Source organism: Parasteatoda tepidariorum, chromosome X1, assembly GCF_043381705.1.
Source record: "Parasteatoda tepidariorum isolate YZ-2023 chromosome X1, CAS_Ptep_4.0, whole genome shotgun sequence".
NCBI lineage: Eukaryota > Metazoa > Arthropoda > Arachnida > Araneae > Theridiidae > Parasteatoda > Parasteatoda tepidariorum.
In genome coordinates, this window is record NC_092214.1 from 2,608,993 (window position 1) to 2,622,631 (window position 13,639).

Here is a 13,639-nt window from a genome sequence, read left to right on the forward strand (position 1 = left end):
ACCATTGCTGCCATGATAGGAAATCGCGTGGTAGGACTGAGGCTTTCATCATTGAAGACGTTCTTCCATTGCTTGTACCAAATACAAATCTACCAGAAAAGAGGCCCTTCGCTAAAATCACCGGAAGGTTTCTTTCCACCTAAGTGGCCAAAAAAGCTGAAGTATTTATTTTCAATACGCTTAACGCTTCACAATAGTGCGGAAAATAAGAAAATTATGTAAAAAGAAGAAAATTGATGTATAAAAAAATTAATATCATCCGGTTGTGTATCACATGTAAAATTTATAAAAACTGAAAAATGTGAAATTTTTTTTAAAATTTGTTTAAAAATGTACAATCGACATACTGTTGTTTCTTTTGCTTATTGTATGATTTAAAAAAGCGAAATTAAATTTCATTATCAAGTCAATGCCTACTGATTTCACAATGCTCTTAAAAAACAAGAATTATATTAAGTTTCTCGCCTTTAACCGTCGTGGCTAACAAACCGCTATATTCCAAAACCACTTAAAATTGTGCAATCGATGTGCCATAGCTTCTTATGTTTATTTAAGGGTTTAAACAGTGAAATAAATAAAAATATTATTTTAAAGCGATACCAGTCATATGATATGTTGGAAAATTTCTTGCTTTATAACGTCGTAGCTTATCAGCTGCCACATCAAAGAAAAAGAGGGTTTTGAATATCCTACAACTGAAGCCTGACAGAATTTCTTTCACAACAAATTATGGAAACACTGTTAACAAGAGAAAATCAAATTCCCAATTGAAACAAACGTGTCAATTTTTCGTTTTATTCAATTTGCGTTTTTAGTCACATTTTTAGAACTAATTAAGCAATTCAAAAGAAAAAAATTCACACACTTATAAAAGCCATTCACCCAAAGATAGTTTCATGCAAAAAATAAATTTTAATAATTATTTAATTTAATTGTGGATGAAAAAAATTTTGAATTATGAAGTGTAAATTTTTTTTATACCATATTAATCTACGCATTTTTCTATTGCAAAATCTAAAGTTTCAACAGTTTTCATTTGGTAGAAGTTGAGAAAAATTAAAATAAATTATTTTTAAAAAAGTAATTTGGTGACAATGAAAAAATATTTAAATGAGACTTGCGTGCGCGTAGAGTAAAATTTCATTAATATTTTTTTCGCTAATAACCAATTGCTAATCCTTTTTTTAAATTATAAAATACGATGTTTCTTTTTTAGTCTTCTGAAAATTTGTTCGTAATTTAATAAAGAGATTTGAATAAAACATTTTATTGAATAAGAACATTATATTAACGGATGTTGAATTCAATAACAGCCTGTTTCTGATAGAATGTGGTTATACGTCAGCTTTTTTTTATTTGTTTGTTCTTTCAATGATTAATACAATTTCAATAATATGCAAACGTATGCATAGATTTGGAATAATATGTTTATCAATTTCTCCAATATATATTTTATAATTATTAATACGAATACGTAGTCAAAATTTTTAAGCATCTTAAAATTTCTCAACATCTTATAAATCGACTTAATCTTAAAATAAATTTGTTAATTATCTATCTGCTCCTGTTTCGCAGAATTATTTTTCCAACTGTTTAATTAAATTTTAACCTTTCTCAAAATCTTCTTACCTCGTATATTATTTTTCCATTAATATACTAATAAACTGTTTTAGTACTTTAACTCAAGTTTTCCTTTAAAATAAAATTCCTTTTTGAATTATTGATAAGTTTTTATTGAAAGAAAACTTAGAATTATTGCCAGCTAGCTGAGAATTAAATCATGCTAAGAAGTTAAAAATACTCTGCTGATCGATGTTATTCGATGCAGAACAGCTGACTATTTACTAAGCATACTATTGTTTTCGAAAAATGAAGATAAATTATTGGTTGTCTTTTTTTATTGCTTCTTATTTATTTGAGTAATGAAAAGTAAATGCGTATGTGTGCACAGCAAAAAAATACAACAGTTTGCTTTGTTTTTTTAAATGAACAAAAAACTATGGACATGCAATTTTATTTTGACGTTCAAAGTTATTCTTGTCCGCTGACTTTAAGAAAGTTGCCCTTTTCTTTTAAAAAGTTGAAAATATTTGCTTAAACAGTTGTTAATATTATTTCTCAACTTCAGCACAATTCAAAAAAATGTTGCTATAACAGAAAAATGCTCGATATGCCGTGTTTTGTTAAACACCTACTAAAATAAAAAATTGTAAAAAGATTCCAAAACCGTGCTATTTTTAGAATCATCTCAAAAATTGTTCTTTTTCTAACATTAGAATTTTTTCTACTTTAATAACATATAATAATTTTAACACACGTTTTGAAGAAATCATGAATACAAATTTTGATCTAATATTTTGTAATGAGGAAGCAAGAATATTGACGAATCATTGATAATTGTTTCATTTTTTTTCGAAACAATCGGCCTTGCAACTACAGTACACTCTCGATTATCCGTGCTCATTCCGGAGTCACACAGAAAATATAAAGAAACATTTTCAAGATTAAAAAAATTTGATTCATGAAGTTATAACACTACCAAATTTTTGGAAGCAATATTCGTTATTGGATTGCAGTATATGGAATATCAGCAGCATGGTCAAAGGTAAAATCGTCTACGTTATCTATCACGATCTTTGAACACGTTCTCTATCACGAGAAAGATCATACCGCTTGATGAACATTCCTCTTCAGATGTTCAAGAAAAATATGATAACATTATTCTCGAACAAGCAAAAAGAAATCTAAGGTTTCGAAATTCTTGATGAAGAAAATTTAGAAGATAGGTTTCAAAGTGATGCATGTGAGCCTGGCTTCCAGTATTTGACTGACGAAGACATCGTTATGTTGTTAAATCAAATAGTGATGATAGTAACTGATGCAAAAGATGTAGTAAATGAATGAAATACTATTTCTCATTCTGCTACTCTGTGGAAACTTTATTAGATTATATGGGAGGATTTGATTACGGTGACACTACTGCGGTTCATAAAATATGTGTATCGATATGTGGCGAAGACGCATTACACATTTTTTAAAAAGGAAAATTCCTAGTTTGATGTTATGCATGCAAATGTCAGTAATTTTTATATTTTTTGTACTGATATTGAATTTTTCTTTAATAAAAGGAGTTTTCGGATTATCCGTGTTTTTCGATTGTCCGTGCGACCTGTCCCGGTGATTAACCCGGATAATCGGGAGTACACTGTATTCTTTGAACTAGGGTTCATTTCATGCGTGTCATTCGACTTTAAAATTTCAAATATAAAATGCAAAAGTTACAAGAATGCGTAAGCTGGCTTTAACTAATAATAACAAAGGAACAAAATCGTCGGCAAAAGAAGTTATCTCATGAGAAGAATGTCAGAGTTAAAAACTGTAACAATTGTCACTCTTGTTTAATTAGGGGTATTATAAACCTAAATTTTCCTTTCTCTTAAATTTTTCAATTATATTTTTTAATAAACTAGCGAAATGAGTGTGTAAATAATATCCAATTTTTTTACTGCAAACCAAGAAAAATTAAATATTTTTAAAAAAATATGAAAAAGCCAGAAAATAAAATAATGAAAATATATATTCTCTTCATCAACTTACACGATTATATCCGCAAAAAGGAGTGCTATCTAATATTGTATCTATGTATCCAAAGCAAAATATATCAATACAATAGTGTGAGAAGCACTCAAAATACACACCCATACATATATATATCTATCTGTGTCAAAAGTAAAGTCTAATTTTTAAATACACCATACCTGCCAACCTTCACTCTTTCCGAGAATGGATTTTCAGAGTGGTTGTAAAACAATAAACGAAAAACAATCTGACTCAAAAAAATATTTATATTTTGATCCCGTTGAAATTCGCTTGTGCAAGGATTATTATGCTTTCNTCTATTATTGCTTATCGGCAACAGTTATTTATCGCTTGTTTCGTTTGAGATAACAAAGTTAATTGGAATAACCTGAGTATTGCTACCACTTTAAATATGAAAATAAAATCTTCGGAAGAGTTGGCAGGTATGATACACGATGCATTTATAAGTAAAAAATTCTATTTTTTATATCTTATTTTCCTCGTCTTACTAGTGATTTTTCTAGTTAATTTTATTCAAACATCTATTATAGATGATTATCTCTTCTAATATTATTATTTATGATAGCTACTATCTCTAATTATTTCAAAAACGTAGCTAAGTTAAAGTAATATTTTTTTTTAAAAATTTGATTAGTATTCAAACTTTTAATCAATTTAAGCTTTAAGTTTTATAAACTCAAGAAAATTGCACACTGAATACCTCTTGTTCTAAGGGTTATAGAAACATGGTTCCAATTGAAAATCTTTTTCAAATTAAATTAGATTTCATCGGATAATAGTTTTGATCGCATGACTTGGTTTGGTAAATTTTTAGAAAAGTTAACTTTTTAAATGTTGTTCTAATGCATAAACCTCAAATTAGAAAATGCTCTTTATGTACTCTTTAACAAGTCTGTAAAAAAAATTAGAAAAAACTAGTAATATTTACCTAAAAAAAGAATTAAAAAATTATGACTTAAGCAACCTTTCGCGCAAAGAAATAGAAGGAAATCGTTTGTTTCAGGGACCGTATCAATATTGCATTACACATAAGAAACCGCGATAAAACTTTTCTTACTTACATGGTGGTTGCAAACTTAACTGACTTGTAACTAACGTAACTAAACTGAATATTTTAATCTTTTCGTTAGGGAGCCGTAGTGGCTCAGGAGATATATCGCTCGACTGTCAGTGAGGTGACCCGAGCTCGAATCCCAACAATATCTGGTCGATACGAATTTCGTGCCAGGCTCGCACTGACCACAGTACTGACGTAAAATATCGTAATTGGCTGACAGATCATGGGTTAGAGTCCTTTTTCAGTCAGGCTAACCGCGAGAGGTTTTCGCGGTTTTCCCTCCATGTAACGCACAAGCGGGTTAGTTCCATCAAAATGCCCTCCACGAAAGCAAATTTCTCACAATACTTAATCCAGGAGTTCCTTTATCTTCTGGATTGGGTTCAAAATACCAAGACTACGGAATTGAACATTGGTAGTCGTAAACTCAAAATTGGGTATACTGTTCAACGATGGATCATTAGACAAATAAAATATTTGGAACTAACATGATAAAACATTTAATATGCACATAGATTTTTTGGAAGCAAAAAAGTGAATATCGTATAATTGCTCGTTAATGCATTATTATTAAAATTAATTTGGGTTTTAATTAAAAAAGTGAATAAACATAAAGTAAACTAATATAAAAATTTCAAGTGTTATTGGGAGTATAATTTTGTAAGTTTCTTGTAAAATAATTGCAATAAGTAAATACTTTTGTGTATATTACGTAGAATTGGTTTAGCGAATAGCGCCAACTACTAAGAAAAAAAAAATTTTTTTCTCTATTCATTAATTGATAGATTTAGAGTAACCACTTGAAGTTTGATTTTTTTTCTTTTCCTTGAAATGTTAAATTAAGGAACATATCGTCAGATGTTGACGTTTTTTATTTTATATTTCAAGTCACAGAAATATTATTCACTCACAATTTTTATTATATTTTAATACTTTAAGAACAAGTTTTAATAATCCTTCTACTTCCAAATTAGAAGAAAAAAAGAAGAATTTCTTAACTTATAAAGACACGCTTGCTTTGTATTTTTAAATTACATTTATTTAATATTTATCAAACTTTCTTCGAGTTATGGAACTCCCTTCCATTGCATCTCGGGCGCAAAATTTTGTAAACCTTCTCCAGCATCTTTTATTTCGAATTGACATTTTCTTCCTTTTTAAAAAAAATAAATTGAATAATTATTATTTTAATCTAATAATTAAGTCTTTTGCAATATATATCACTTGCATTACATTTACATCACTTATATTATATATCACTGTTATAAACATATTTTTGTAATTTTAAATTAGTACTTGAAAAAAATTATTATAGTGTTTTAGAGTGTTCTTTATTTATATATTATATTTGTTTCATATAATCAAAGTGAAATGGCTACAAAATAATATCGAGTTTAAGTTAATATTAACTACCTGGAAAAGTCAGGGAAATTTGGATAAAAAATCAGGGAATTTAATTTAAATGTCTTGCTTATTTTCGTAATTTAAATTATTTTACCATCCTTAATACCCACTTATTTTAGACGGAAATTTATCGCCAAACGCTTATAAGCTAGAATGCCACTTGAATTTCTCCTATGGTTGCTAAATTAATGGAAAAACCTTTGACCTCTTTGTAGACTCTGCAGAGTTTAGGAAAGGCGAAGATTATGGTGAGAGTGGGAGTAAAAGAAGGGGTTACGATATTTGCTTCTGTTTGTGGTTTTTTTCCCCCCTTCTAGTCCGTGGGCTGAATTTATTTATCGTTCAAGTTTGTTCTGATGCTTTGAGGGTATTTTTTTTTTCTTTTGACAAAATGATTCAAAATGTTTTAGTATTTTTTAACTTTATCAGGCATGTGATTATGTGATTCATCCGCTAATTGGCCGAATTGCGTGAATTTCAAGACTATTGTTTAATGGGTATCCGCTAATCAATAATTTATATTCTGTCAAAATTTTCTCGACACTCCGCAAATCTAATATTTTAATTTTATTGCTTATGCAAAATCTCATTAACAAGACATTTATTCCGCCCTTACCAGCATCCTCTTTTTTTTTCCTTCCAAAGTTCTCATGTGTGATACCGGCTTTTTTTTTTTTTTTAATGCAAATTAGAAAAAAATGTAACTTCGAGAACGCGGGACTGGAAAAAAAAATTCCTAACTTAGGCTCAAATTAATGAACTACTGAGACAAACACAAAAGTAGAAAATTGATAATCTAAACAGAAATTCCGAAATGGCAAACATTTAAAAGATCGCTAGCCAAAAAAAAAAGAGTTTTTTTTAAAAAAATTTTTAAACATATATTTTAATGAATAGCAATTTCGTTTTATATTCCAATTTGAAACATATTTGCCTCCCTTTTCGTTTTGCTACAATTAGATTGAATTAATTTTTTATATAATAATAAGACATGGAAATTTCCAATCACGCATTTTAGTAATCACTTTTCAATACGCTCATTAACATTGTAAATCTGTTTCTCAAACCTTTTTTTTCTATTGCAGTTAATGCAATTGATTTTCTCTTGGTTTTTAAAATTCCCATATCATTTCGACACACAAAATTTAAATCGCGCATTTGAGTTATCTCTTTCATGTGCTCGATTTGTGATGATACCATCGTAAATCCATTTGTTTCGATCGTTTTATTGGCTATTATTATTACAAATTTTCTCTTTTTTTTTTTTAAATCGCTATAACTCCCGGTGGCTGAGCGGTAGCGCTTCGCGCTGTCGTGCCACAGGTCCCTGGTTCGATCCTCGGGCCGGGCAAGATTCACTCAGCCTTTCATCCCTTCAGTGGGTCGATAAATGAGTACCAAGCATGCTTGGGAACTAAACACTGGGGGTTCCGCGTTCGGCTGACCACCTGACCGGAACATCTGCTCCTGCACCCCAGAGCCCAAGGTCAAGAAAACTGAGATGGGCACAGTAGGCCTTGGCCCTCTATGGGCTGTCGCGCCACTGAGTTTAGTTTTTATAATTTTTTACTGATATTTTCATTCTATGTTACTAAAAAACGAGAATCCAAATTGCACATTTGAGTAATTACTTTTTGACGTGATCAAATTGTGCTAAATCTATCGATGAATCACTTTTTTTTTTTTTTTTTTGNTTTTTTTTTTTTTTTTTGGCAGTTGTTTCTGTTGCTTTTCTTGTGATTTTTTAAAATCCCTATATTATTATGATACGAGAAATTCAAATAGTGCACTTGATTAATCACTATTTGACAAGATTATATCGTTTTCTCAATCAATTTTTTCGGCAGTAATCATTTCTAAGTTTCACATTTTTTAAAATCTCGATATTTTTAATATATTACTTATTACAACGCATAAATCTCAAAATGTACATTTAATTATCTCCTTTTTGAAGCTTCCTATTAGTGAGATTTCATCGGAAATAAACATTCTCATATCATTGAATTTTTTCCAGTTATTCCTGTGGATTTCACACTTTTTAAACAGGATGCGGGATTTTCCCTTTGATGACAACTCACAAAGAGCAAAAAAAAGCGGAATATGTAGTTTTTTTCATTATGTATAAAAAAATATTGCTATTAAATATTAATTATAGATAATAAACAGTATAATAATTGAGGATAAATAAAAAATATATATACTTTTATTTTTCAATTTAATTAATTTTCCATTATCTTTCGAGGAAGTGGATTCATTCATTCAAAACAACATCAGAAAATGTAATTTCTTCATAGTATTAAACGCCTTGAAAAACTTTTGATTTAATGATTGGATTTTCCATGTACTAGAACTCAAACATAATAGTTCATCCTCAAATATGATAATAAATTAGTGCAGATGATGTTTTGAGTTGCCGCAATATAGAAAATAAGGTTTCGATAGATTGGTCAGGATAGAGTGGCCGAAAGTTTGGACCCCTTAATGCTGATTTTACTTTATGCTTCACCATATCTCAAAAACTTTTTAAGCGTGTCGAAAATTTTTGCGTACAATTATGAAATTTGTTTATTCAGAGATAAAAAAATAATTTTTAATAATTATTTATTTATTATTATTTCTAACATTGATCGAAAAAAATTTGAGTTGTAAGATATACAAATTTTTAAATCATTTTAAAGAATTTAATTTTCTATAGCAAAGTATAACATTTGAACCAAATTGTTCAGAAGGTTCCTGAGAAATCAAATTTTAACTATACGACTTTTTTAAAATTCAATTTCTTAGTAACTATCCGATTTTGTGCAAATTTTGACACATAAAATTAAATTCTTTGAAATGATTAAAAAAAAAATTTATGACTTAAAATTCAAAACTTTGTCTACTATTCTTAATTTAAGTAATTAAAAAAAAAATTTTTTTTTCTTTTTTAAAGCTATTTTCTAAATAGAAAACTTTATTTTCCTCTTAAATTAAAGTGAGGGAGCGAAAAATGTGTTTTGCATCTTTTGATATTTAGGCATTCGCAATTATAAAGTCAAGTGAAATTGTTTATTTTTTTATCACTTTTGAAGCTATTGACTTTTTGACTTTTATTTTGTTTAATTAATTGTATTTAATTTTAGTTGAGACTTAATTAAAATTATTTGCACCATTCTCTCTCTTTTTTTTTTAAAAAAAAAAGAACATAAATCATGTCATCAATAATTCACATTCTAAATTAAGTTTTTCTTTGAATAATAAGAAAACGTAAGATAAATTTATCTCTAAGGAGGTAAGCAAATGTTTGCATCAAATCATTTAATACATTTAAAATAGTGTATTTATGTACTCTGTTAGAATAGTTTTATATGAATGGTTATATAAAAATTGCTTTTTATTTATGTTTGTATATCAAATTCATTTCTATCGTACATAAGTTCATGATTTTTACCATTTATTGTGTTTGCATGGATTTTGTTCTTATTTTATATTAATAAAATTAGTAAGATTGGAGATTAAATTATTAAATTTTAAATTAAGAAAACTAAATTATTAAATCTTGAAAATTGGAACTTCCAATTTTTTATGCTTTTAAACAATTTTGTTTTCATTCAAAAATGAAATGTAACCTTTAATTTTATAAATCAGAATTCAATTTAATTTAATGAAAAGAGCTATAAACATTGCTCATTGAGAATAACTGAAAATGTGTCATCATTTAAAGTATTTTAGTTAAAATAAAAATCTCTGTTTTTCAGTCCATAAGGAATAAAGTTCTATGAAAAACGATTTTTTCATTGTTTCGATTATTTTTTCTACTTATACAAGAGGCTTTCTTATAGCGATTCCTTAAGATGAGCATTTTCTCTATTTTATTGAAATTAAATTGATTTCAAATCCTTTGTTTTCATTGACAAAAATGGTATGTGTTGCCACTTTATTTACCTGAGAAAAAAGAATGACCAAAAAACCTTTAACTCAAAAATCAGGGAAATAACATGATTGGGTATAGAATGCATTAAATTTTCTTTTAAATATACTATTTTATTCTTATCCTATATGATAACCACATTGTGTAGAGCAGCGCTTGAAACACCAAATACTTTATACATTTATTCTCTCTTATTTAAAATAAACCATGGAAAAAGCCTTTACACACGAACAATAATTGATATGAACAAAGGTAATTTTTATTCTAATACAAATTATTACTCTCAATTTATACTTTAAACAAAATAACAAAGAAATATTTTTATACCAAAGTTTTATTAACAAATTTTGTAAAATTTTATAATTATCAGTAAAAGCTACTTCAATTAGAAAAACCAATGTATTTTTAAGCATGGGACAATTTGTTTCTGTAACATCTGGAGTAGGAAGCGTTAAGCGTAATTTATATGTATATTTTTTTAAATTTTTTTTTTAATAAAAATCTTATAAAATAATCAAAGTAATTATACCAGTGGTAATAATTTTATGAGAGCTTTTTTCATGAATAGTTTTTTAGTTTAAAGTACACAATTTTGAAAATTTTAATACTGAAACTATAAATAGTGCTGATTATTTTTTCAAAATATAGACATTTTTGTTAAAAATGAATTGAATAATTTTATTTTTCATTTTAAACATGGCAATTTCAATTTAAAACCACATAAATTAAACCGGATCAAGATGAGAAAAACATTTCACTTACGATTGCTTTAATTATATTCAACTTACACTTTTTTCCCCTTTTTAAATTTTTTTTTTTTACAATTTTGAGATTTATATTTTATTTTTTAATCGTGAAGATAATCTTTACTGTAACACGAAGGTTTACGATATTCATTGAAATTTTTTATTGAAGTTATTGTATATTCATTGAAGTTATTGTATATTTTAGCTTAGAAATCCAAACAATTAAAGTTCATTGTCAAGCCAAATCATTAAAAAGAATTATTTTTAATTAGAATTTTTTTAATTATGCCATGTATCTAAAGAAAACATTTCTAGATATTTTTTCAACTGTGACTTTTTAAAACGTGGGCATGTATGCCTATACAAAAGCCTATAATTTCATTGTTTTTTAACGAGTAGAAATGTTTAGATTTGAAACAAATAAATATTTTTTTTTTAGTTGTTTGTTTTGAAAACACCTTCCAAACGATATATTAACCGATTCAAAAGGTTTTGACAAATTGGTATTATATGTTTAACATAATATTTAGGGGAAAAGGGGGGCTACTGAGGACATAAGGCAAGAGTGAACGACATAAGTAGCTTTTTTTCAGTCAAATTTCCTCTGTCAGATATCGTACATTGGTAACATCGATGCAAACTTCCATGTGCAGTTGCATAATCAGACAATGAATACTTTAGAAGGAAATAGTAAGAAAAGCTTTTAAGGTGTAAAAGTAACTTTCAATTTTTATCTTTACTCTTATTTAGTATATTTTATTTTCAGAATTTCAACAAAAAGTGACTATAAGTTTTAAATTATATGGTTTTTTACCTATTTTGAAACAAACTTTCGATCTGTATAGTGTGCACAAACCAAAGTTGAGCAAAAATGAAATCGATTACATTTTTCGATTACAGTAATCAATTACATCTACTAATCATGATTAGCACCTAACATATTTTTGATTACAGCTGTAATCGTGATTACAACAATAAATTACATTAATCAATTACTTGTAATCACGATTACAACTTTGATTACAGCTGTAATCGTGATTACAATAGTCGATTTCAGTAATCAATTACTTGTAATCATGATTAAATTTTTTTTATAATTTTGATTACAGCTGTAATCATGATTACAATATTTGATTACAGCAATCAATTACTTGTAATCTTGATTACAATTCACCAAAATTTTGATTACAACCGTAATCAAGATTCCAAGTAATTATGATTCCAAGTAATCACAACAAAAACGATTACAGATAATTATGTTTACAAGTAATCAAAATATATGATTGCAAGTAATTGTGCTTGCTTGTAATCAAACTATACGATTACAAGTAATTACGATTGCATACTGATTGTAAATGCATTATGTAAGCATGTATAGGGTTACATATTTTTATGTACATAGAATGTACTCGCGCATGTACATATAATTTGTGTTTCCTATATATATACACATGTACAATATCTGCACAAACATTGTAGGTACAATATACATAATAAAATACGCATAAGCGTAGTTCATGCTTTACCCCCCTGGCAGCCACCTGTCTGATCACCACTTGTTTCTTCGAAAATGTTCCTTATGTGCATAGTTAATTATAATTATTTTTTAGTCTGGAATTATGAATTTTCTTATAATAATCTGAAAATTACTTTATTTCATGTTTGTTTCTTATTAATTTATGTATTTATTTACTTTTTTAATTTTAGAAATGAACTTTATCATATTTTAAAAGAAATGCCATGCATTAATATTATCAATAATTTTCTATCAATTCTTTAAAATTTCTAATTTTTTAAAATGTGACCACCTGTTTGAATATTTTATTGATTTTATGATTATTTTGTTTATTGAATTATTATGAATATTTTATTAAAATCTGAAAAAAGCTTGTTTCTTATTTATTTATTTTCATTTTAGAAATGAACCTTGTAATGTTTACAATTTTTTTAAAAGGAAATGCCATACATTAATATTAACCATTTTCTTTAAATTTTTTCAAATTTTCCACCTGTGTGACCACCTTTTTTGAAAAGTGGCCGCTTTAAACTGAGCATTAGCCATTTACGAATTTTCTAAATTTTGTTTTATATTAAAAACCCTGCACAATCCTTTAAGCAGTTAATATTTATAAGCTTATCACAATTAATGGGTTTATCAATATTATATTTGTACTTTTGATATTCTTTATTACACATTCAGTAATACTGTTCCTTTTTCAGTTGGATCATATAATCTTTTTAAGAATATCAGATGACAAAGAGTATGAAAAGTCTGTTTCTTCTTTTCTAAACAAATATCGTGAGACAGTTAATCCAGACCTTCTTTATACAGATGTAAATCTTGTTTTGAGTAATAAGAGGTAAAAAAAATTTTTTTCTGTGTCTAAAATAGTATGCTAATAATGAACGTGGAATATAGTGAATATTTGGTAGTAGTGAATTTTTTTTTTTGGCAATCTTGTCTGCATGCTATTTAACAAAGATTATTTCATACGCTTATAGAGTGGCTGGTTGAAAAATGCCTAGTTTGTTTATAGTGTAATTAAATTGCCCTTTGCTTTTATTTTAATAAATTTTGTAAAATTTGGTTGATGTGTTAAATTTATAAGTATTTGCAATTGCAATGCTCGAATACACCATCACCATCTGAGGAGAAAACCAGTTCATAACCCTTCCTTTCCTTTTCTTCTCAGTAGGACTAGGCGATATTAGAAATTATATATCGTGATGCATCGTCAGTTTTGCATCGCGATATAGCGATGTATCGTGATATAGTATTTTTGAATTTCATTTACTTGTAAGGCACAGAAAGTCAGATTTCTATCAAAACTTCATACTCAGATTGATTTAAATCAATTTATAAATTTGAAGATATATATGTTTTGCTTAAGAAAGATATTAAATAAATTGACTACAATGTAC

General features: G+C 27.4%; 1 protein-coding gene across 17 annotated transcripts in view; it reads left to right on the forward strand.

The window, feature by feature from the left end:
• The window catches only part of LOC107451625 (telomerase protein component 1), a 275,001-nt gene that overhangs the window by 145,645 nt on the left and 115,717 nt on the right, over window positions 1-13,639 (forward strand). For all 17 annotated transcript variants that reach the window (XM_021147098.3, XM_043040343.2, XM_021147105.3 and 14 more), the window contains one exon: window positions 12,938-13,077. In XM_021147098.3, coding sequence (XP_021002757.2) covers window positions 12,938-13,077 — 140 coding nt within the window. The remainder of the gene's footprint in view (window positions 1-12,937; window positions 13,078-13,639) is intronic.